Source organism: Chinchilla lanigera, unplaced genomic scaffold (genome assembly GCF_000276665.1).
Source record: "Chinchilla lanigera isolate Chin_1 unplaced genomic scaffold, ChiLan1.0 scaffold00065, whole genome shotgun sequence".
NCBI lineage: Eukaryota > Metazoa > Chordata > Mammalia > Rodentia > Chinchillidae > Chinchilla > Chinchilla lanigera.
In genome coordinates, this window is record NW_004955466.1 from 7,739,960 (window position 1) to 7,767,170 (window position 27,211).

Here is a 27,211-nt window from a genome sequence, read left to right on the forward strand (position 1 = left end):
TATATATCCATATCCATATGTTATACAGTCATTGGTAAAGTAAAAAATCATAAGGGAAATATTCTGAACCTTTGAAACACTGATGCAGTGATGCGTGTTTGAGGAGAGCTCACACTTGTGTGTTAAACATTTCTACAGTAATTCATGCTTATAGAGAGCTTCAGCTTCACTTTTATTAATATCCTTTGGTTTTATTAATATTAATATCACAGAGGGAGCTCAGATGCCACAAGAAGAATCTTTTCAAGGTAACTTACCATGCACACTTACATAAATAGCTCAGAAAGCAGGCTTGCTCATATTCCAAATGTGAGTGAGGTGCGCCCACAACTGCCTAATACTCTACATCCCCTCCCAATCTCTAATTGAATCTTTCTCTCTCTGGCAGTCACTTGTCTGGATAACAAGTTCATGTGCTGGGTTCAATCCTTGAGCAATGGAGTTAACCCACTGTCTATTTGCAAGAAAGCAAATAGCAAGGAATGAAAATTTCAAGGGAGCATTGCTTCCTGTGCAAAGGAAAAAAGAAAACCAAGATAAGAAGGTATAATTTAGAAATGAATCATCTTTGTTAGTAACACTTGAAGGTGGATGATGGGCATGTGGGATCATTATACCATTCTTTTGCTACTTTCTTGTTATTTGAACACTTCCACAATAAAAGTTTTTTTAATCCAGATCTTTTCCCAACCTTCCTACCATAATGCCCTGGAGGGAAGAAACAAGCACAGGTGGCCAATGAGCTCCCGTGATGGTTAATGTCATGTAGCAACTCGGCCAGCCCACAGTGCCCAAATACTGGTCAAAGACCACTCTGGAAGGTGGTTTTCTTTGGGTGTGAGGCTTACATGTCGATCAGCTGACATTATATAAAGCAGATTTCTCTCTATGATGTGAGTGGGCCACATCAGTGAGGTGCAGGCCTTAAATGAACAGACTCACCCCTCCAAGCAACAAGGAATTCTGCCAGTAGGTGGCCTTCCAGCTCGAATTGCAGCGATGTTCACTCCTGTGTCTCCAGCCGACCAGCCCTACCCTGCAGATTGTGGAGTTGGTAGGTTTCCATAATCATGTGAGCTAATCCTCCCTCTCTTTCCTCCTATGTCTCTTCTTTTCCTCCCTTTGTTCACACACACACACACACACACACACACACACACACACACTACATCTCCATATAGCCATAATGGACTCCTCAGTTATCCTATGCACCCATGAGCAAAATGTGCTCAGTCATACCTAAATTTAGTAAATCTACACATCCTGTCAGTTAATCTTTATTTTAGGCCCTCAGAGCATTTATAACAATCTATAATTATTTTACTTATTTGCCTTTTTATTTTTAGCTTTGTTTGGTTTTGTCTGTCTTCATAAAAAGAATGCAATTCTTAAAAAATTAAGACTACATCTTCCTTTTTCAGCATTTTATGTTTTAGCACTTGGCATAAGTGCTTAGCATATGGCATGCATGGATTCTTAATCAATATGATGAGTGGATAAATGAATATTCTCAATGCAGTAACCTCTCAACCTGGTTTCTCAGAATCTATACCCACGAAACAGACAGGGTTCAGTTAGTCATACTATGGTGGGCCTATCAGCAGTTCAAGCCCAAAGATATTTCCAAAGTATTAGAACAAGATCAAAATCAATTACTAATTATTTGTCTCTTAATCAAGTCACTGGACACCACAATGAGATACATTATCTTGTGCTGATGTTCAATCAAACTTTTATTCTTCTCAAGTCTCAATTTTTCAAATCCTGTATTATGTTAAACCACATGAAACTTCCAACCTAAAGTTTCAGAGTTTAACCTAATACAACACATAGTGCATCCTATGCAAATTAAGGTGTTAAATCCAAAGAGAAAATATCTTTCAACTTAGACTACTAACTCCCCCCTAAAAAAAAAGAATAAAAGGGGGGCCAGGTATATAGCTCAGTGGCACAAGTGCCTGTTTGGTGAGCACAAAGTCCTGAGTTCAATTCCTGATACCGCCCAAAAAAAATTACTAATAAATATTCTTCCCGTTCTATTTAACTCCCTTTAAAATGGGTCTATTTCTGCATTTCCTAAAGTAGAGACAGGTGCAAAAAGAAGTAGGAAGAGGTTATTTTATGCACCCCATTATCACAGGACTAAAAAGAACAAAACAAGGGATGGAAGAAGAGAGGATCTCAACTTTCTAAAGATTACCCAACCCACGGCTCTACGATAAATCACTGTGTAATCCTAAAGTCTGTGCAATGTAAGCAAAAAACACTCAGTGGTGTTTATACTTTTTAATCATCTTACTTTTAGAAAGGAGGACATTGAAACTTCTTTGTTACAAAATACTTGATTAATTTAAAATTCACCTGAATAGTATATCCCAAAATGGAGACACTGCATAGACTTGCAGATAAAGAAATGTAGCTGCTGGGTACAAAATAAGAGAGACTAAAATGTTAAGGTAATTGAAATCTCTCAGTAAAGGAGAATATGATTCATACTGTTTTTACATTATCCTCACAAAAGACTTCCTCTTACTATTTTTAATCAGCTATACTAAATGTGCAGTATGAGGAGGCTGATGGTGGTTATTTACATCTATAAGATGGGTATGTGGCTGCACGTCTTTCTCTAGCTCAAAGAGACAAAAAGAAAAAAATGAAGTAAGGCCATCTATATATGTTGACCATTACACCACATATTTATATACATATTTCACTGGTACAATTTTATAAAATTTGTTGGGCATAAAAGAAAAACAGAATGTTGTCCAAAATCACTAAGACTACACTAAAAGACACACAGAAGGGCCCATCAGACTCTCCTGTCTTGGTACATTCACAAAAACTTTTTCCAAACTTGCAGAATGCTTAGGATCTTGAATATGAATTAAAGTTCATTGTAATTTGGCAACTTTGAATAACTTTACAAAGGAAGACACCTCTGCTAAATACTTGTCTTCTAATCCCCACGCAGAAGTGAGCTGAACAGGAAAACAGCATCATTGGATGTATGGGTGGGGGAAGAGAGGGAAGCATCATGGAAGCTTGCTGACCAAGATGGAACGGAGTGTTGTGGGCGGGAGCTGGGTGGGAAGCACCAGATCCATCCACAGTAGGCAGAAGCAAGGCCGGGGTTAAGAGCCGAGGCCAATGTTAAGAGTCTGCCCAGATACTTCCTTTCCTGCCTCAAAAGGGGAACTTGATGATGAAGCCCCTCACTTCCACCAGGCACCCCATTTCTGCCGCAGCTTCACTTACCTGGCATTCTTACTAAAGCTGTTTCCCCTGCACTATCACTCCCCATTTAATTTAATTTGCAGTGGGCCTTGGACACTAATAATTTTTTAAAGATTCCCAGGATTGAGATCGACGGTAGCTCAATAGAGCTTAGTGGTGGAAAACACTTCAACTGCTGGCTACTGTCGCCATTGTTCATGTCTGACCAGCGTTTGCTACCTCTCAGTAAGCATCACTCTAGCCCCATTTGGGGAGTGTGGAGGACCGCTATGGCAGCAAAGTGCAGAAAGACAATCTTGCATTCAATTCTTCATCAATTCTTCTGTTGTAGGATGGCTAAAAATCATTTCCAGAGGATATTTCCACCCTCCTCTTCCCCTGTAGTGGGCTGACTGCTGGCCTCCAAAAGATATATCCATGTCCTTATCCCCAGAACCTCTGTGTGATACTTATTTGAAAAAAGAGAATTTGAAGATTTAATTAAATTAAGGATTTAAAGCAAGAAATTCTTCCTGGATTATCAGAGTGAGGCCTAAATCCAATGACAGAGGACAGAAACACACAGGAGAAGGTGACACAGAAGAAGACGAGGGGAAGATGGAGACAGAAATGGAGTGGTACAACCACAAGCCAAGGAATGCCACAGACAACCAACAGCCACCAGAAACTAAGAGAAGAGGAACACGCTCGTCACCAGAACCTCCTGAATTGTGCAAGAACAAGTTTATGTTAAGATATCAAGTGTGTGACAACCTGTAACGGCAGCCACAGGAAAGTAACAGACCCAACAAAACCCTCTTCCCCATTTTTGTCATCCCAGAAGCTATTTTGACAGTATGAAGTAGAGGATTAAACTGGGATGATAATGTGAGCAGAAAAGTAGGGCATTATGTTCCCGGTCTCTGAACTAAGACAGTCTTGAGTGTGAGTTTTGCTAGTTAATAATTTGGAGAAAAATTCACTTTTCTAAACCTCAGTTTCCTCATCTGTAAAGCAGAGATGATGACAATAACGACTTATTGAACTGTGTTATAGAAAACTTGCACTTGAACATACTCTGACCTAAAAGCAGAGGTGAGGCACAAATATTTGACAACAGCATCCATTATGCCCCAAGCAGAAGGAAATGTTGGGGCAGGTCAGAGGTCTCTGCTGGACCAGAAGGTACACTTAGTTGCAAGTAAGGAGGTAGGGCTGGTCGTGGAGAAGGACCAATCAGCTGGGCCTATCTAGAAACTATAAGGAGAAAGCTCTCCTATAGGAGCTCCAGTTGGCACAGCCTCACTGCTGGGCACCAAATGCAGTGTCCTTGTCTACCCTTGCTACTCTCATCTCTTTCTGAAGCCCTCGTTCATAGAGGCTCAGTGTTGAGAAACTAAACTTCAACTTGCCCACTCAAAGCAACTGTCAATTTCACTTTGGGTAAATAATCAGCCTTTGGGATTTCCACTCCTACTTGTATATCCCCTTCAACCAAGGAGCGTGCAGCCTAGGTGTAAGCTTATTTAACCTGATGTGCTGCTCATCCCTGCTGGTGTGCGCTGACCTCCAGAGGCATCAGCCTCTGCCTTCACAGCCTTCTCTGCCAAGTCTGTAGACCTGGAGTGCCGCCTGGTGATCATGCGAGCCTCACAAACCACATAACTACCAAGACTCAGTGCAAAAGAAAAATTCAGGACCTTTGAATCATTAAGAATTTCAAGACAGCAACACTAGAGCATTAAGCCAACTGCAGAGCCTTTCTAAGGGGGTGCTGCTCAGGGCCACCGCACAGGAGGCAGGTATAATGATGACAGCCCTGTCCCCACAGGCCTGGGATAATTTGTTTCCCAGGCTCTGACATAGACCCACCTCATTCCATGCTGCACTAATCTTATGTGCCTGGTGGGAACACCACTATCTTGTGCACTCCATAGGGTCATGCAGAAATGTCCAAATATCTGTTGGTATGAACTATTCATGTGGAGGAATTGCAAAGGAGAAGTTTTGTCTCCCTCCACCTTCGCTGTTATGTTCTACCCTGCTGCAGCCACCCCAGGCCCACGTGGTGCATGTGATCTGCAGGGTTAGTGCCGAACGTGGAGCATACAGTGCTCTGCTTCGTGGCTCTGCCTTGGGTCATGTTGGATTCTGCTATTACTACAAACGTTAGAGCCAGGCTCCAACTGCTCCACACCAGCTACCCTTGTCAAAGTTGAGTCCAGGCAACGTCTCAGGCCCTCTGAATGTCCTTCTTCGTCATCTTCCAAGCCATTGTCTGACCTTTCCACAGCTGGAGAGTCACTCTTTCCCTGTCCTTGCTTAAGAGGAGCTGTTTCCTTCATCCTTTCTGCCTTATACCTCTTAAAACAATGGTCTTTGCTCCGAAGTCTTTTGCCTTTGTCACACAAAAAAAAGCTTTTGGGGAAACAAAACAAAATCTCTTTCTCATCCCCCTTGTCCTCAAATACATTTCTTTAAAAACTATCTCAGTATGAGATTTGCATTTTTAATCCATTTCTATCTCACAGCTGAATAAAAGCTCCTTTGTTACAAGTAGAATCTACCTTTCCCTCCAAAGTAATCACTACCAATGTATAATACAGCACTGTACAGAAATCAAATAATGCATATAAAATATTTAATGGATATATAGCAGTCCCAAGGGCTAAATAAATGACAGTGGACAATTATAATTATTATTCTTACCTGTGTTATTAGCAAGACATCATTTCATATTATTTTCCCCTTTAATTCCACATGGAAAGTGGTATGAATATTCTTCAAACTTTGAAAAATATATAGCCTAAAGAAAGGTATATTTGAAAAATATGTAGCCTAAAGAAAATTATTTTTGCATAGTAGGTTCAGAAAATAAGTTGTTGCTCATGTCTCTCTGATATTGCCTGATCAGCAAAGATCAGAAGAGCACATAGATTATAAGGATTCATTAGGTCACTGATATTCAGCTATTTTTACCTATAATATACTTCAATTTAAAAGAAGGATGATCTAGAGATTTTTAATCATTTTTATTGGGTCTCTTCCATTCATAGACTAAGAGCTACAGAAGAAGTTGCCATGGTAACCCTATGAACCAAACAGGATCACAGAACTGAGAGAAATCTAGTCCAGACTCATCAATTCGCAAATGAGGGCTTAAGACCCAGAGAGGTGAAGCAAGTTTCCCAAAATACCACAGTCAATTAGCCATAAAACTAAGCTTTACGTGCACCACACTTCTTTTTACACCAGGCTGCCTTCCTTTCTTCTTTAATATTTGTCAAAATATGTTAAGAACATCCCAACTTCAGAGAAATCAGTGCTCTGGGGGTGATAATTAAGGCAAATATCAAAGGTTAGATAAAAATCTGGAATAGAAGCATGTTTTCTAAAGACTTTTGATCAATGATAATTAAACCTCTAAAAGGAGAAATGTCAAAATGAAGGTGTTTGCTTTTTAGACATTATAATTCAGAGATTCTCTTGAATAAACTATTTTAAAAGCTCCCTTCATATGACCCCACTCTCAACTGAAGACTTGTATTTTTCAGTGTTTTGTGGGGTTTTTGGTTTTTTGGTTTTTTTGGTTTTTTTTTTTTTTTTTGAGCTAACCGCTTCTGGTTCATGCTTTATTTTTATTGTTTCAACATTACCTTCAAACCACAACTTATTTGCAAGTATAATTCATAATTGTCTTTAAAATACTCAAATAACATGTCAAACAAGATAAAAAGGCAATATTTTAAATAGCTCTAACCTTAGTGCTTTGTACTCATTATAGTTTGCAAAGGAGAAAATATTACCAGCTTCAAACTCCCCCAGTTAAGTAATAAATGTAATATATTCATGTGTGATGTTAATCTTAGAAGTTGGCACTGGTTAATATTATACAACTATGGTTCAAGCACTATTAGGACTTTCACCATAGACCCAATGTTAGTATCTTGACAAAATTAATGCACTTAATCTAGACCAACCCTGCCAGAGATATATTGATAATCCCAATATGCACATGAGGAAACTGAAGTTCAGAATGGCTGTGTGATTTGCCAAGGTTACACAAGTGGCAGTCAGCTCTGAAGGGGGAATTAGAGTAGTTATGAGTCCTCCCTCAGACCACCCCACAAGCAAGCAGACACTCATCCCACTTACTTATGGACCAACTGGGACAGTAGTTCCTAAACTATTCATAAGTCCCCAATTTTATATGACAAACTATATGTAAATATTCCATTCTGTTTTCAGAAGATGAATCAGATGTCCAAAGTGGAGTTCAAAAAAAAAAAAAAGCAGCAACATTCCCAATGAATGGCCAATCTGCAGTCTATACCTTTCCTAATCACCATCTCTGATTTTTGTTCACTCATTCTTTAATACTTTTTCCCTCAAGTACAGGCTAATCTCCCTTCTTTTCAACACAGCCTAAATTCAGCAAATGACTAGAATGTGACCGAGTGACACTGTGTGACTTTTCAGTTTTGCTTGTAGGAGGAACTGCGGTTCCTCTTATTCTCAATGGATCTCTCACTAAGAGAAAGTCAGATGCCAGGTCATAAAGACAAGTAGTCCTGGGATGGGCTCAGGGACAGGAAGTGAGGCCTTTCACCCTCTTGGAAGTGACTCTGACAGCCATGTACCCGCTGACAGAGGATGGCAGCCCAGCTGACACCTCCTCATGAGGGACCCTATTCTAGACCACCCAACCAAGCCACTCCTAGATTCTCAAATTTTTTTAAAAAGTCAGGTGAATATTCATAGTTCTAAACCACTAAAGTTTGGGGTAATTTGTTATGAAGCAATAGAAAAGTAATATATTTTTATTCCTAAATTATACTTTTTTAATATACTACTTATTAATATCTATTAATTTTACAAACTTTTGGTATGGTATCTTCATAAACATATATGCAATATTTTGATCATATCCATTTTCCTTCTAACCTTCCCTCTCTTACATCCTCTCCCCCTTGTCTTTATTCCCTCCCTCTTGTCTATTAAGAATCTCCCTTCTACTTTCATTTTTTAAGACCACATATTAGGAAGACGACAGCCTTGTCTTTCTGAGTCTGGCTTATTTAGCTTAACATGATGCTTCTAGTTTCCTCTATTTTCTTGCAAATGACATGTAAATTATGCCTTTTTATAACAAGACAACAAGCTGAACACGATTACAAAAGCCACTGTATCAATAAGCTACCTGGTCTACACTCACTTAAGACAACCAAGGGCAAGAAGGACCAGACAGTGTTCTCCTCCAGACTTTGACCTTGCTCGAAGGAGAATGCAACGTTGCTCCTTGACCACCCCATCATGTCCCATACCCTGTATGGTACAAGGGAGATGGTTAATAGACTGCTAAACAGCAGCAAAGCCTTAAGTTATGAGGTACGAGTGCTCTTTCAGTGCACAGCTTGTGTGGAATGATAACTAGCACACTGCGATGATGACACGCACCACTAAGTGCTACACGTCACCAGATGAACGTAGAATATGTCCTTGAAGAGCAAGAAGTCAATTGTTTCTTTATTTTTCATTCATCAAATTAAGTGCAGTGAGTAAATGATGTAGAACATTCAGTGTTCTTAAAGAGTGAAAGCCTCCCTGTGGGAAAGTGACTGTTGTCCTACAAGGTAGGAGTGGCCCCAAAACAGCTAAGAAGTAAAATGTCAACATCATGAGGCTAAAATCAAGGCTTTTGGCAACCAATATACACCTTTTTCTTCAAACAGTAGCCAGAGGTAAACTCGACATAGGACAACTGAAGAGCTAAGAAGACAGTAAGTGTTGATGTAGCTTTTCCCATCCGCTCTTCAAACCCTAAGGAGAGCATTACCTTCATAAAAGTGACAGACCCTTTAGTAACAGCCATTCACCATGTCCACCACCATGGCTACTAAAGAGCTCATGGCTGAGCTCTTACTGGGACCCATCCTAGAAATGGGGACACTCTTTCCCTGACCCAAACCACAGCAAGATGTCAAACTCAGGAGAATATGACACACGACACCTACCAAGCCCCTTGTGGATCTGAGTCTTGTCTTTAGAGTGCTTTCTTTTTCCTCGTTGTCCCAGGAATGGAAGATCTCCTATGGTTTCAAAACACAGCTTCTTGTTGATAAAGAGGAAGAGGACAGCCAGAAGAACAATAAAGACCCCAACAGCAGACAAGAAGCCAATGGCTTCAGGAGTGACTGAAAGAGAACACAAAAGAAAAAAATGTCATCACCATTAAATTGATTCAACTTTTGGTTCTAACAAATAACCACAGCTATTGAGAATCTTTACTTGTATTAATTAGAATGACAAATACTCTACAAGTCCTTACCCTGGCTCAAGTCCCCAAGACTATGTATGGGCAATGGAAAAGGACTGTCACCTACTATATCCTGGTAGGCTGGCTTCTCAGATAACAGACCTCCATACTTTTGCATGTATGCTTTTTCTACCCAGAGTACAACTCTTATGCCTGTCATTAGCTTAGGGTTCAACTTCAAACTCACAAACTACAGCTACCTGATGCTAACAAAGTTGAGGCAAACTTTCAGATGGATATTTCTATCAAAATTTGCAATTAGAAGGAAAGTTGCTTTCTACATACATTTTTGTAAAGCCAGCTGTGTAATATGATGGTGATTATCAATGGTAATATGTAAATTAGTAATGCCATCTACATAGGAAATAAGAATTTAAAGTTTCACTAATATTTTAGAATTTTGGAAAATGAAATTCCATTTTCTCCTTATCCGCTTCTTCTACTTAAAAAGCCTTGAGCTTTAAGTGGCCTTGTTTCAATATTACCCACTGTACCTTAAACAGTTAATAAAGAAATCCGGAAATTAACATTACAGAACATGTGTCAGTGAGTCATGGGAGAAATTACATTTGAAAGTTTATGAGAATAAATCTCCTATGAGCAGCTTTAATTCTTAGGCAAGTTTAATAATATGAAGGTATAAAAATCACCTCACTTCACCATCCTGATAAATAGAGAAATGAATCAAACTTGTCCCAATCCCATGAAAATATGAATGCTAAATGATACTCCCTCTCTGAAGCAATCCAGTGGCAAGTCATACAAGAACAAAGGAAAAGAACAGCGGGCAAGAACATCATTTTACAGTCTTTTAAATGACAACCATATATGTTCTCAAAATACACATCTACCATGAAAAAGTATGCATATATTGGTTATCTCTTCTCCCCTGAAAGCAGTATACAGTAGTAGGAGCTACCAGTATAGACAGGTTCAGCTGTCCCAGAGCCTGGGTCGAAATCATACTCTACCACTTATTATTGGGCTTTGGGCAAATCAGTCAACCTCTTTCTGCTCCAGTTTTTTAAACTACAAAGGAGGAAATAAATATAGCTACCACAAGGATTAAATAAAATAACACATATGGGATGTAATCTGTATGGTACTTGGCACATAGAGAATCCTCAAACAGGAGTAACCGCCTTCCTCAACATTACCATCAGCATTTTCTCAGAGATTTTAAACTATCTAGCACTGGTCAAGTTGATGTGAGCATGCCATTTTATGTTCAGTCTGTGTTGCGGATTCTTCCTCCTTTACTCTCTAGCTCTTTACCCCTCACTTTCTTAATTTCAACTATGTTTCCTCATAGACAACATCTTTCTTATCTCCATTTAAAATTCACCAAATACCTTTCATCATTTAAAATCGCTCCTACTACCTGTGCTCCCCAACCACAGCCCTCTTTCTTCCTCCCCAACTAACCATCTCCAAAGCATCTTCTACGTTCATCTCCACTTTCCAACTTCCAAAGCTATTGGTATACAATACTGTACTTTACCCAGATTCTCACTGATATCCCTGCTCCCCACTTACTCTCTCAAGCCCATTCTCCAAACAATAGCTAGAGTGAGTCATCTGAAATGCAAGCGTGATTTACTCAAGCACCCTTTTTTTTTTTTTTTTTGGTTTTTCTCCGGTACTGGGAACTGAACTCACGACCTTGCGCTTGCAGGGAGGCGCTTTGCCGCTGAGCTAAATCCCCACCCCTCAAGCACCTTCTTACAAACCTCTGTAACAGGTTGAACTATAGCCTGAAAAACATACATTCACCTTGAATCTCAGAAGGTGAACTTACTTGGAGTTTATAGCTATCATTAGGCTAAGGATTTTGAAATGAGATCCTCTTAGATCAGGGTGGGACCTAAATCCAATGATGAGTTTCCTTATGAGGAGAAAGGAAGACACAAAGAGATGAAAGTCATATGAAGATGGGGATAGAGATTAGAGTTCTGAAGCCTTAAATCAAGGAACTGCAAGTATTGCTGGCTATCACCAGAAATTACATGCATCTATTTCTTGTTCTTCAAACATAGCTCACATCCAGACCTCTACATATACCATTTCAACTCTGTAGGACAATTTCTTGCCTTTCCTCTGGCTAACTCTGACACTGCACTCCTCCAAAAGCCTGGCTTGCTTCTCTGATTTAGGTTGCATGTGTGTTCCCACCCACCAAGCCCATGGCAGCTTTTTCAACAGTTTTCAAGTGTTAAATTTTAAATTCAATAAAACAGGGACTGTGTCTGAATTGTTTGCTGTATTCTCAACAGTAAACAACAGAAATTCAGTAATTATTTGTTGAACTGAATAATTTTTGAAACTTCATTGGTACACCATGTTGATAAATGTACCTATCAAAGAAAAGCCCTGGAAAGAAAAGATATTCCTCAAGTGGGTCAGTAAAACTGTCAACACAGGACATGATTTATGCAAAGTACACCTTAAGAAAAAGAGAGTTTAGCTGTCATTCATAATCAGAAACATCTGAGCCTTACAATGCTATTCATTAAGCTAAATTTTTACTTTTGAATTTTAAAGGTTACTTTTCACTTATAAAAACAATGCAACACTTACTACATAAGACCTACAAAATATAGAGAAAAAATGGCCACCAAGTTTGTAATGATTACTAATACCCTGGCTCCAGGATCCAGCAGGAGAAAAACTTTACCTGCTAAAACTCATCTGTCAAGACTAGAAGAGGTAAGTACTCCTTGAAATATACAGACACCAATGCAAGGCTACAAAAATCACAAAGAACTGAGCAAACATGAAATCACAGAAGAAAATGAATAAAGCTCTAGAATCTGAAAGAAATAGAAATCCATGCATTCCTTGACAAAAAATTCATCTTAAAGAAATTCAGTGTACTACAAGACAACCCAAATAGACAACTCAATGAAATCAGGAAAAAATATACATAAACAAAATGAGAAGTGCAATTATTATGGATTGTGTCTAGATATTCTCCAAAAGCCCCATGTGGTCATAGGGCTTTTTCAAAGGTCGCTAAATCTAGAGTGTGTGATGCTAGATTAAGGGTGTGTGGTTACTAAATCAGTCCACTGATTGGATTGGCACTATTCTTATCCCAGCAGACTGAATAAGATAAAAGGGGCAGAAAGATACTCTTAAGCTCCCTTGTTGTTTTTGTTGCTTCTGCTGCCATGAACCCTTGCTCTTCTGCCATATGCTACCTTGCCTTGGAGCCAGCTGATTATGGGCTGAAACTTCTACAAACTGTGAGCTAAATAAATGTTTCCCCCTTTAACTTTGAATGTCAGGTATCTTGACTCAGCAGTGAGAGAAAAGTAAGTAAGACAGCAATAAAGAAATACAAACCATGAAAAAGACACAAACTGAAACCCTGGAAGACACACCGAGATATAGCAACTAAATTGAACACAGAACAAAACAAGATCTAACTATATATAAAAGATTCACCCAAATTTAAGAACACACTGAGGCTGAAAGTTACAGGACTAGATGAAGATATTCCATTAAATTGGTAAAAAGAAGAGTAAGGTGACTATATTCATATCAAACAAAAATAGGCTAAGTCAAAACCTGCCACAAGAGCTAAAGAAGGTTATCATGCAAGAAAAAAGGTCAATTCAAGAGATACATATACTTATAAATATATATGCACTCAACATCAAAGAACTTAAAATAGAGAGCAAATATTGACATATTTGAAGTGAGAAATAGCCAGCACTACAAAAATGATAAGAGGATTTAATTTCCTACTCTCTATAATAGATAGATCATTGGGACAGAAAATCAATAAGGAAACAGCAGAACTGAGCAACAACATAGGCCAAATCAACCTAACAGATGAATTTGGAGAACATTGCACCGAACAGTAGTGAAATACTCATTCTTTTCAAGTGTACAAAGAAAAATCTTGTACACAAGCATTCTGAGTCACAAAATAAGTTTTAAATACAAGAAGATTCAAATCATTGTAAGTATTTTTGGTCACAATGGAATGAAATAGGAAATTAACAACTAAAACAGGTAAATTCACAAACACATAGTAATTAAACAACACACTCAAATATTAGGTCAAAGGATAAATAAAAAAGAAATTGGGAAATATTTTGAGAAAAATAATGAACTAGGTCAAAATGTATAGAATGTCAGAAAGCAGTCTTAAAAAGAAGCTTATTGTCATAGATGCTTACATTAAAGAAAGATCTGAAACAAAAATTTAATTGTGATTCTCAAAAAATAGGAAATGAATAAACTAAATTAAAAATATAGCAGAAAGAAGGGAACAATAAAAGATAAACCAGCAATACATGTTACAGAGAATAGAAAAACAACTTTTAACTGAAAAAAAAAAAACTTACTTGTTTTCCTTTAAAAATATATAAAGCAGTTGGATGTGGTGGCACACACCTGTAATCCTGTCACTCAGGAGGCTGGGCTGAAACAGGAAGATCACTGTGAGTTTGAGGCCAGCCTGGGCTACATAGCAAATTCAAGCCTAGCCTACATGACATAGTGAGACTTTGTCTTTAAATAAATAAAGGAAGCCACCAAGCAAGAAACAAACCCTTAACTCAGAAAAGAAAGAATCAAAGAAATAAAATCAGAAATGAAAGAAGTGACACTACAAATGAACCCATAAATAAAAGGATCATAAATAACTATTCTAAGTAATTTTGTGCCAATGAATTAGACACCTACTAAAACTGGATTAGAAAGAAAAAGAAAGTCTGAGCAAGCCAGTAACAAATTAGAATACTGAAAGAATTTTTGAAAACTAACCAAGAAAAGCCCAGAGTGAAGTGGCTTCATAGGTGAATTCCAGCAAACATTTAAAGAATTAATAGCAGTCCTTCTGGAACTTTTCCAAAAAGTAGGATAGGGAGCACTTATAAACTGATTCTATTAAGCTAGTACCATCAAATACCAAACAGACCCCACAAGAAAAGAAAGCTACAGATAACTGACCTGATAAACCTTGTCAAAATTCCAGCACACTGAACAGCACATCTAAAGGATCACATACCATGACCAAGTGGGATGTAAGGATAGTTCAACATACACTATGCAATCAATAGATGGCCCACATTAAAAGAATGTAGCTCAAAAAGACCAAAACAAAACAAAACAAAACAAAACAAAAAGCAAAAATATCAGGCATGGTGGGGCATGCCTGTAATCCCAGCACTTGGGAGGCTGAGGCAGGAGGATTGTTGTGAGTTCAAGGTCAGCCTGGACTACATAAGTGAGTTGGAGGCCAGCCTGAACTGCATAGTGAGACCTTACCTCAAAAAGACAAAAGATAAAAAATAAAACAATGTACAATAAAAATCACATGGCCAATAAGTGCAGAAAAAAATTGACAAAATCCAGTATTATTTCATAATAAAAACTCTCCACACATAAAGAATACAAAGAAATTAGGTTAATACAATAGGAAACATTAGTGAAACAATCTCAGCTAACATTTCCCTCTGAGATCAGGAAGAATGCGTGAATGCCTACTTTTGCCTTTCTAAAAGTACTCTTCTACATAGTCCTAAAATTCCCAGCCAGAGAATCAGACAAGGAAACAATAAAATTAAAAAGCATGGGAAAAGTAAAACACTCCAAAAACTTAGAATAAGTGAATTCAGTAAAACTACAAGATATAAAATTAAGGTATAAAAATCAATTGTGTATCTATACACTAGCAATGCTCAACCTGAAAGGGTAAGAAAATCCTTCAAGAAAGCAATTTCACTTACAATACCATCAAAAGAATAAAACACTTAGAAATAATCAAGACACTAAAAGACTTATACATTAAGTGCTATCAAATGTTGATGAAAGAAATCTTACAACAAATTGAAAGACATAGAATTAATCATATGCTAAATTATGCATACTTCTGAAGCAATGTATAGATTCAATGTAATCTCTACCAAAATATCCCTCTGGTATTGTTTCACAGAAAAAATATCCTAAAACTCATTTGTAACAAGATTGTGAATAACCAAAGCAACTTTGACCAAAAAAATAAAACCCCTTCTGTCAAAACAAATTATAAAGCTATGGTAATCAAAACTATATAGTACTGACATAAAAACAGACATGAAGACCAGTGAGGCAGAATAGATAGCCTGGAAATAAACTCACACAAATAAGGCTGACTGATCTTGGATAAGGTTGTCAAGAATACACACAATTCTAAGAGTCCCTTTTACAAATGGTGGCAAGAAAATTGGATTTCCACATCTAAAGAATAAAATTGGACCTTATTTCTCACCATATACAAAAATAAACCCAAAATAGATTAAGGATTTAAATGCAAGCTCCAAAACAATACTGTTAGAAGAAAACATTGTTATGAGGTATCCAGACATTTGACAGTGCAAATGAATTCTTGGATATGACACCAAAAGTATAGGCATCAAAATAAACAGGATTCCAACAAAACTCAAACAGAAGTTAAACAACTTCTGCATTGCAAAACAAGTAATCACAAAATGAAAAGGTAAGCTATGGGAATAGATAACATATTTGTAGGACATAGTTTGATAAAAATTTAATATTTTTATCAATGTATATGTTTTTATACTTTATATAATATAATACTTTTATATTTTATGTTAATATAATATTTTTATATTTTAAATTTATAATTTAATATTCAAAATTATTAGAAATTCTTCTAGTTCAGCAGAAAAAGCATATTTAAAGGCAAATTTTGAGAGGGTATTGTAGTCAGGGGTTACAAGGGAAACAATACAATACAGGACACTTCATTGTAAGATTATTTTGTAATAGTCACACAACAAATCATATACAAAGAGTGCGGGAAATCTGTCCACACACTAAAGAGCACTGAATCCAGCTGAGAGCCTGGATCCCAGGGCAATGTCCTGAATTAGTCCAGCTGAAGACCTAGAGCCCATAACAATGCTCCTTCACAAGTCCAACTGGAGGCCAAGAGCCCACAACCATGCCTCATGCAGGCCTGTTTCACAAATCTGTGCTGGGAAGGCCCAAAGGTCAGTGGTGGAAGCTAGAAGGTCTGTGCCAGCAGACTGAGGTATCCGCACTAGGGCCAGGAAGCAACACTCAAAGTAAGAACCAGATGTCCCCAGAAAGGTACCACAGTCATCCTCAGCAACAGTGAGGTCCTGAGCTCCTCCAGTGATGAGAACACCCGAGCTCCTATCAGGAAAGCCAGTGCAACAAGCTTCTCCAGGAGACTGAGCAGTGCACCATCTTCCTTTCCAGAGTGAGGAAGCCATGCTCAAAGCAAGGACCAGAGCTCCCCCAAAATGAACCATAGCCATTCCCAGTGACACCAAGGTCCTAAGCTCCTTGATGATGAGAACAGCTGAGTTCATCTGGAAAGCCAGCATGACAAGCTCCTCCAAGAGAACCAACAGCAGCCCCAGCAAAACCAACAGCTCCAACAGCTCCCAACAGCTTCACCTCTTCTTCTCCTGTCCCTTTTGTTTTGTTGGCAACAATTGTCAGGTGGGCCTCACACACCCAGCAGCACACTGGTACAGTTCAGCTGGGTGTTACAAGTTGACCACTAGTTGTCAATCTACCACACAGGGCAAAAACCCTAAATAGGCATTTTTCTGAAGATCATATACAAATGGCCACACAAGGCACATGAAAGGGGGCTCAACATCAATGATCACCAGGAAAAGGCAAATCAAAATCACAATGGGATATCAGATCCTACCTGTTAGGATGGTTACTATCAAAAGATACTAAGCAGGTATTGTGGATGATGTGCAAGAAAAAGAGCCCTTTACAAAGTTGGGGAGAATGCAAAAGTAGAAATCAATATGGACATTCTTCAAAAAGTTAAAACTCAAATTACCATTTGATCTAGTAATTCTATTTATAGGTACATACTCAAAGGAATTGAAATCTGCACCTTGAAATGCTACCTACATTCTTATGTTCATTGCAGTAGCAAACATACAGAATTAACTAGTATCCACCAATGGATGAATGGATAAAGAAAATATGATATAAACATTCAAAAAAAATTAGACTGTTTAAAAGAAATGCTGCCCTTTTTGACAACATGGATGGACCTGAAGGACACTATAAGTGACCTGAAGGACACAGGCATTAGATGACTTCAGCTGTATATGGAATGTACAATAGTCAACAACACAAAAGCAGGTAATAGAATGGTGGTTGTCAGGGACTAGAGCAAGGAGGAAAAGGAGAGTTGTTGTTCAAAAGGAGAGTTTTTGTTCAAAAAGGTTTTAGTTATGCAAAATAAATAAGACCGGTAGCTCTATTGTACAATACAGGGTTTAATACAGTAATGATTAGAAAATAAAATGCTGACACATGCTACAACATGGATGAACCTTGAAAACATTGGAAGGGTTGTGAATCTTATAGTATAAAAATTTTACCTAAAAAAATGATTTTGAATTCCAAATATATCAGTTTAATAAAGACTGAAAGGAAACTTATGAAGACTCATAATCGGTTTTTATTTGAAAGAGATTTTCTTCATTCATGAACATTCTGTAATTCAACATCTAGAATTAAAAATAAAGCTTAAATACTATAAGTTATGAGTGTAGTAGTCAGCACAGTACTACAATTAATGTGTAATGCTGAATACAGCAAGCCAAAAGCTTTATTGGTATAAATCAAAGCAGGTTTGATATCTCATTCGGGTTTCAACAAAATTAGGCTCTGAAAGGAAAGCTTTAAAGGCATTTTGAATCCCTTATATCCAAATCCTATAGTGAAGAACAACTATTACATAGATCATCTGCTACAGATGACAAGGACACATATGTCACAAAACTTAAGTGCCATCTGCAGAGTAACTCATCTAATTATTTCGGTGATTACTAAATTGGAAATCAGATGGCTGTGAAGTTCAGTCACATAGTTCATGTTGGAAACTTCCTCAAACTTAGCTGCATCTCTGACATGCCACTAGATAGCCCCATCTGCTGATTTTTAAGCAATGACTCGAAGAGAAGGCAGAGCACACAGTGATGTAAACAGAGTAGCCTCTGTGTGGCACAGACTAGATGATCATAAATTTCATTTCACAGTTGCTGAAGGAGTTTAAAAAGGTTAACCAGTTGCAGCCATCTGACTCACAACAAGAACTAAAAATAATTTGGGAGGAAGCTTTGTTCACCCTAAGATTTTGATCTTACCTAGGTATGTCTACATTCTCCTCCAGATATCCATCTACTTAAAGATCCAGGGAACCTCATAGGCAAGGCAGTGAACATGGTCAAAGTACAGGTGGGTACAGGACAAATGTCCACCACTTAGTCTGACCTAATCCTAGACTCCACTGGTCCCAGGCCAAGGAACTAACAATAAAAGCTATCGCATTAGATATCAACAACTTATGAAAAACAAGGAGATATTTTCAAAGGCAACATCAACGGCAATAAGAGTTGAGACCCTACACCTCAGAAATCAGCAGGACAGTGGAGACAGCAGAGGGTTATACATCAGCCTTAGTAACTTTGAGCACCATCAATAATAAAGGGGATCACTACAGCGGGCCAGAGAAAGAGAGAAAACACAGTGTGAGCCTGGAGCCCAGAAGTACTCAGCAGACATTATATAAGAGTTGAGGTTTTTACAAAGAAGACAAAAACAAAGAATTTTTGGACCATTTTCTTCCTTTAGACCAGCATAATCATGGAAACTATTTATGTTCAGACTTTCATAGTGATCAAAAAAAATAGAAGGCTTGCAATGAGAAACTTTTAAGAGCTGAACACCAATATGTCTAACTCCATATAGAGCTACTTTGATACACAAATTCAAAACATCTGTACAATTAGGCTTATTGTTCATCAGTTATTTATATAATAACCATAAAGTTAGATAAGCCACTTAAAATTAATATAGAACCAGTTAAAGTGATAGCTTCAATTTCTTTTTCCTATGATACATATGTAACTAAAAAAAGAAAAGGTTTTTGGTACATAGAAGCATACTCATTTGTAAATGTCCTAAATTTAGAGCTAGTTAGCCATTATAACTTCAATAACCTTCATTAATGGGCAGTCACCTAAAACTTTCTTGAACTATGAAATATATATTTACATACACATTAAATATAGTAAAAAAAAAAAAAAGGTAGTTCCTCTTAAATTTTCTTCCTAGTAATAGCTAAAAGAATATGTTAAATTCTTTGGAAGGAAAAAATACTCTTTCAAAAAATAGGGGCAAAAAGTGGCTTAATGAAACCTAGTGAGATTTTAACATGTTCCAAAATAAAACATAGCAACATATGGAGTCACTAGCAACCGATCAGTTCTCAAAATACTTAAGAATACAGCATCTGGGGGGTATGCACGGGGTGCTATCTTTGATATAGAAATACATGTGTGTTGAAATGTGCTTATCTTCTTCTAAAAATTAAATAACCTAACCTGTCTGCTTCTCATGTTCAAGTGTAAATTCTCACTTAGCACACACACACACATACACACACTTCCAAAAGCTTAAGAAATCTCAGCAAGCTTGCTCTCTTTTCCCTTTACTACTAGGATGCCAGCTCAGAAGTTGCATTCAATGATGAAAGCAAAAAATTCACCAGTGGCTCCCAGAAGGAATCTTTGAGACTTCCTTTACTTGTCTGAGTTTCCCTGGACACTTCAACTATTCTCCACTCTCCTCAGAGTTCTCTGTTTTCCATTTTCCTACATCTTTCCAGATGGAGAAAAAGACTGAGGGGTGGGGAAGAATTAGGTGATTTTGACAGTTTATAAAACCACAGTAAACATTTCTGGGTTGTGTGCTTTTTAGTGGTGTATTAGTCAGCTTTCTCCTTGCTGAGACACAATACCTGACATCCACAGTTTAAAAGGAGGAGATGAGGGGCTGGAGATTTAGCTCAGCGGCACAACGCCCACCTGACAAGCACAAGATCGTGAGTTCGATTCCTGGCACCAGAAAAAAACCAAAACCAAAAAAAAAAAAGAAGGAGATGTTTAATTTGGTTCATGTGTCAGAAGTTTTCAGTCCATGGCTGGCTGGCTACAAGGCAGCAGGCTCATGGCAAAGGGTGTGGCAAGCAAACTTGCTTAATTCACAGCTCCCTGGAAGCACAGCAAGGGAACAACGACAGGGAGGAAGAGCAGGAACCAAATATAGACCCCAAAGTGGCTTCTCCATGACCCACCCAGACACAGCTAGAAGTTTGTTCCACCAGTCTCCAAAGTCAGATCCCAAATCCAATCGAGTTGACATTTTACCCTCACCACCATAAATGGCAAGCTTATGTTGTTGATTTAATTGAGCAAAAATGAGCCTCATACAATCTATATCCTCTGCCAAGGAAACTTAATCACTTAGTATAGATATCATTCATTATCACTTAAACATTACTGAACTTAACAAAATAACATGATAAAATTGAGAATGTAGGCTCTATCAAAGAGAACATACATTCATAGGATTTGTGAAATCAACAGGACAATTTTACTTTCAAGTAAAAAGAGAACATTTTGTAAATGAGACTGAGGGACACACCCCAATTCACACAACTAAAATACTTTCCTTCAACTGTCCGAAACAAATACATTTGGACGACATTTGGAGTGAAATATAATTTTGATTTGTTTATAACATTTTACTTTTCAATTCACGTAAGACTGCCCACACTGTGAGACTAAAAGTTGAAATGAATTATTTTTATTATTTAATACCCTTTTGTAAAAAAAACCTTTTCTTTCAGTCCAAAGCAACTGAACATTTTTAAAGATTACTACGAAACTCTTCAAATTTTAACTTTTGACCCCCGAAGGTAACATGCAGATCTGTGTACAGAGAACTTTTCTAAATAGCAAAATGATTTATTTAGAAATACATTTAAAGCTTTGTTAAATTATAAATTTCATGGATAACACATTTTTTTACCCTCAGAATATTGTCCACAGAGATATATGTTTACCTTGTTACTAAGAATTTATTTATTGGGAACATAAAAATCCACTGACATTTCAACAAAGAACAAAATGTATATAGCCTTGACAGTAAAATTAATTATTCAGTTTTAGCATCCCTTTCTAAAGCCAGGCCACATGACAATAATTTAGGAAGTGAAAAACTGAACAAAATTGTCATAGTACTCAAAACAGGGTTCTTTTTACCTATCCTAATATCTTAGTAGAAGCTTTTAAAGAGGCTTCTGTAGAGTTGGTTTCTGAATAAAACCCTCTTGTAAAACAGATGGATTCTAAGAGAGTCTCAGATTTCTCTAGTAAAGGTATTTACTGGTTCTTTTTAATTACAAAAAAAAAAAAAAAAAGACACCATAAATTGTCTGTTTTACTGTCTGTGCTAATTTCATTTCATTATACCCTTGGAGTAAGCTGTTATATTCCCCCTGGTTCCCATGGCGTTTTTCATTATCAGTTGCTGATTGTCTAGCATTCACACAGGCCTGTGAACCAAGTAGGCTGCTGCGTGGGTTGAAGTTCTAGGAGAAGCCGAGCAGCCATAGGATTGTGCACTGTTATTATTGTGACACATTAGAAAATTTCCGCCCACTCACATGCCCACATCACTCTGCTGCACATCGTGCGTACTCAGAGGGGTTGTGCACCGAAGCATAGGAGGCCATCTGTACTAGGTGATTATCATCTCACACCCAGGGAAGATTACAAGGGGCCACATCATTGCAGCTGTGAGAGCCAGAGGTCTGGCTCTGTGTGGCAGACATGAGCACTGATCTTACAGCATGGCTATGACAGACTGGTCTAAAAAGTTTCCTTGATTCCAACCTTAAGCAGAAGTACCTGACTCAGCCCAGGGACTCTCTCAGACTCCCCCCATCTACACTTTCAGGTCAATTTAAAGGTTTAATCATGTTTGAGTTGTAAACAGATCTGAGACTTCAATAGATTTAGACATGTATTGGTCCTTGAAATTATTCCCACTGGGAATTTGCATATCAAGGGCTAATCACATTTGACTTTATGAATCTAAAACGTACAAAACAAAAAGGTATTAAGACAACCCAAACAACGGGTAGCACTTTACACATTTAGATCAAGACTTGTAAAAGTCTACTCATTCACAAAACAAGCAAGAACTATTAAAGTGGGATTCTGAGGAATAGGCTAGTGCCTTCATTTACATGCTTTGCAGGCATCATGCTGCAAAGCTATGTGAAACAAAGCTCTGAAATCACAATGTGCTGTGTTCTGACAACTTCTGTCAGAAAATTGTGCCTCCTCAGCCCTGTAGCCACTATGTACAAATCACACTCACGTGGAGCTAAATTTTTTCATGGTCTAACCAGGATCCTTCCAATGATGTGAGACATGAAAGACACGGTGGCTTCTAACAGAGCTTTACTTATAGATGCATCCTCGAGAGCACTACTGTAGAGGTTCTATTCTAGCTCTTTGCAACTGAAAAACACGACATTCTAAGTTCACGTAGAGGTGCGCAGTCTCTTCTGAACTGGTTTCCTCTAACAAGACCAGCGAGAGCCTAAAGGGCCAAAGAGACACAGTGGTGTAAAAAGAATATTGGCCCCTAAATTAGGAAGTTCTAATCCAGTGCAAGACTGCCTAACTCTATAACCAGAGCAGCTGGAAGTCTTGGGAGTGGGGTTGTACCTTCACTGGAAGATATCTGTGAGCATTTTCAGCAATCATATATGTGATAAAGCAGAATACCATTTTTATCATATAATAGTCATTCCTGGCAGAGGGACTAGGCTCGATCTTGTATAGGGATAGGAAAATGGATCCATTTAAGATTAAAGATCAAAGGTTTTCTGGAAAGCAATGAATAAACACAAGAAATATTGAGAAGCTGACATGGTGCTGCATGCCTGTAATCTCAGCACTCAGGAGGCTGAAGCAGGAGGATCTCTGTGAGTTCAAGGCCAGCCTGAACTACATGGCAAGACCCTGTCTCAAAAATCAGAAAAAAAGAAGGAAAGAGAGAGACAGAGAGAGAGACAGAGAGAGAAGGGAAGGAGGGAGAGAGAGAGAGAGAAGGAAGAGAAGGAGGGAGGGAGAGAGAAAGAGAAAGAAGAAAGAAAGAAAGAAAGAAAGAAAGAAAGAAAGAAAGAAAGAAAGAAAGAAAGAAAAAGAAATCCTTATTTTTAACTTTGCTTTGCATATGCTTGTCATCAACAGAATCATCTGATTTAGGGTTTTCTATGACTTCGAATATTCTCCCAAAATTTCAATTTTGCCCCCACTCAAGGTTATTTTCATCAAAATTCTGTGTGTGGCACTCTTCCCACTAAACATTGTATGATTTCTCATGACTTCTTCCATCAGTGAGGTCTACTGACATGTCTACAAGCCAAAACTCTGACAAATATCTCTCCCAGAGCAGCCTGCCGGCTTCCCCAACATATTAATAAGTCTATGATTTAATTCATTATCCTCCTCAAAAATCCTTTGAAACGTCCTGAATCTCCACCGCCCCATTCCTAGTTGTTTGCCTGTGTTAAACCCTACCACTCTGCGGCTGGACTACTGCCAACTGAGGTTGTTTTTTTATCCTTCCCCTTTTATTATTTTGTTGTTGTTGTTGTTCATTTATTTATCAAGCCTACTCCAAGTGTTCCAACCTTTAACTTCTTAAAAATGTAACTTTCAGTCTCTGATAAAGAGGACTTAACTGGCCTAAGCTACTGTGATAATCTGACAGTCAGAAAGGTTCAGACAGAGATGATTTTATAAGCACAATGTAATACCAAGTCTCATAGCCTCCCCACACCATGTGTGTATTTCTCTGTCTTTCTCTCCCTCTTATGCAGGCTGCTAACAGATTCCTCATAGCTTTAAACCATTCTACTAACCACTAATAGAATTAGCAGTACAAACTAGAGAATGGTCATAGAGTAAAACTTCTAAGGATCTCCACTGAAGACTAAAGCTCAAAGTATTATGATAACATCAACAACTCTTCCTATCCAGTCCCAACCCACTTCCTAAGTACTCTATGCTTAGCCTCACCAGATTATTCAAAGTTCTCAGAACAGTCCAAGGACTTTCAAACCTCTATGTATTTACTCATAATGATTCCTGCACCTGACCTAAGTTTTCTAACAGGCAAAGCCCTACTCATTTCAGGGCCTCTGGAAAGCCAACTCCTCTGCATACCTATCTTAGTCCTGCCAGGCAAACTTAATGACCATGTCCTTTTCACAGTGCATATATGTTTACACAGACCTCATGACATGATTGTTATTTTCACCCAGTGTGGTCCCCACTGGACAATAGTTTACTGAAGCCAGACTTGGCACCTTCTTTATTTATCATCCTCTTCCCTGATATCTTACTCACAGTAGATCTATAATATTTGAAAGTTTAATGGAAGTAGAAATTATAACCACCAAGGGTATATTTTAAATTAGTTTATATGTAATAACGTGATCAGTAAATGGTCACTGAATTACAGTACAGAAGGAGACAAGGCTCTGGAAAACATCTGATGAAAATCAGGCCCATGCGGTGGGTCTTTCCTGTGGGTTCTATCAAGTCCATGGCTCTACTGCCCTTGCCCTGTGGTTTACGTCCATCAGTGGTATGGGAAGGCAGCCAACCATCAGATGTTAAGGCTAAGAAAACTATTATTTTAAAATTGTTAATTTGAAAGAACACTTAGCTGGCTGGAAAACTTTGATTTAACTCTTCACTAAAGAAACAAAAATCTTCTGTCCAAAGGGGCCAGCAATATGGTGACAGAGGTGACAGAGCAGAGAACACAGCCCAGGTTTCCCCATCTACCTCGACAATGCTGGTTTTCCCACATTCTGATGCTTCTTGCTGAATCTTCTCACATATAATCACAGGAACTTTGCGGTAATGCCTTCCTCCCCACCAAGGGCTTCTGAGCTCCCACCAAAGGAAGGCAACCAGTGTATGCCACCCTGATTGACAACCAGCAAAATCAGCTTAAATACTTCTGATGGCTGGGAAGTTCATCACTGTGCCAGAAGCCCATTTCTTCTTTATCCACACCTTCTAGTTAGACACTCTTCCTCACAAAGGAAGCTACTGTCCACCCTGAGGTACTCGAATATGGCTCTATGTCTTCCAGACTTTTTTCTCTAACCTAAGCAATTTTATTTTCTCCAGCCATCCTTCAAAACATTTCATTGTGATTTCCCAGTTTTACTGGTTGCCCTCTTCTTCCTCACAGGTTAGGACCTACACCTAAACAGCTTTCTGTCTTGCAAAGAGAACAGAAATAAAGACTTGAAAGAATTCCTCTAGTGCCTATTTCTCTAAATTTTCAATGCAAAATTGCCATTTCCATCAACTCTGTAGGATATCTCCACAGTCATATGCAGGATCCATCAACAGAAAACATTACCTGAAAGTATCCTGCTTTCAGACCAAATTATATTTTTTAGAGACCAAAAGAGGAGAAGGCATGATAATCCCAGCATACTGAGATGTAAGTATGTAAGGAAAAGAAATTGAGAGCCATATTATCTTAGAACACAAGCAAATTCAACCAAAACTTTTCAGAATAAATTACAATATTTCAAGGCATTATTTTCTATTAGTTTTTCCTTTCAACCACCATTGCTAATCTAACAAAGCACTCACAAAAATGTTATTTCAAAATGCCAAATATTCAGTATATATCTTTGATAGGATTCCAACCATCTAAACTCCTGCAGAGATTCTGTTTCAGAATCCCACTGTGAGCAGAAAAACAAAAGCAGAAATATATTTCTCAGTTTATCTCACATCTTTCTTATCTGCACCTTCATTATTTAAACCCAGTGAAGCCCCATTCTGATAATATTATAGAGACCTAGGTAGAAATATTATAGGCTATAAGAGAGGGCTAGACTCTCAGGGAGTCAGTGCAGAGGATGAGAACATATCACAACTACAGCTAGAGGTGCATCTGTTGGAGACCAGGCCTCAAGATAAAGAAAGACTGACCAGGCCTACAGCCCTCCCTAGGGGATAAGATAATTGGTATCATCTAGTCCAACAAAATCTAGATAAACATCAGTCACCCCAATGGGTAACCAATACTTCCTAAACCATTCCTTCCTCAAAAAAGTCTTTGTTCTTTCCATGTACACTTGCTATGTAGCCTGTTTACCCATTTAATCAATATTACCTATGGAGCTATACTTGTATCTTATTTGTTGATTGTAGTTTTGACCCACATTGTACCTACCTCGTGTTATTTGCTTTACAAAACTTTCTTTGAAAACTGAGCTCATTAACAACTCATGTTCATGTTCTCTCCTATCTCTCTGGAGTTACCTCCCTCAATAAAATTTTCCTACCCTTAACCTCCATTATTCCTTAGAATTTATTCTTTGATTTGAGGGAGCACAAACTCAATATATCTGACATCTAGCAGGTTGATAGTTACAATGTTTCCCCAATGTCATTTGGAAACCCTAGCAAGATAATTGGTAGAAGGTAAGAGTTTCTTTTTATTTCATGGCTTCTGGATTGTAACTCATTTAGGTAATCAGAAATTGTCATCTTCATGTGTCAGTTGCTTTTTACACACTGTGTTTTTTTATTAAAATGATCATAAACTTGAGAACGTAGGAAAATTATGATTTTGTTGATGGAACATTTTACTTTTTCAGGCAAGATCTTGTACAAGCTCCTATTTTGTATATACTGCATATGGACTTACTAGTTGTTAGATTTACTGGTGTTCCTTGCTTGACCTATTTGACTTGTTTTGTTG

General features: G+C 38.0%; 1 protein-coding gene and 1 pseudogene across 1 annotated transcript in view; one reads left to right on the top strand and one right to left on the bottom strand.

Annotated features, from left to right (window-relative positions):
* The window catches only part of Syt16 (synaptotagmin XVI), a 326,721-nt gene that overhangs the window by 138,970 nt on the left and 160,540 nt on the right, over positions 1–27,211 (bottom strand). The window contains exon 2 of the mRNA XM_013522016.1: positions 9,228–9,407. Coding sequence (XP_013377470.1) covers positions 9,228–9,407 — 180 coding nt within the window. The remainder of the gene's footprint in view (positions 1–9,227; positions 9,408–27,211) is intronic.
* Positions 12,137–27,211, top strand: part of LOC102013154 — a 174,799-nt pseudogene continuing 159,724 nt past the window's right edge.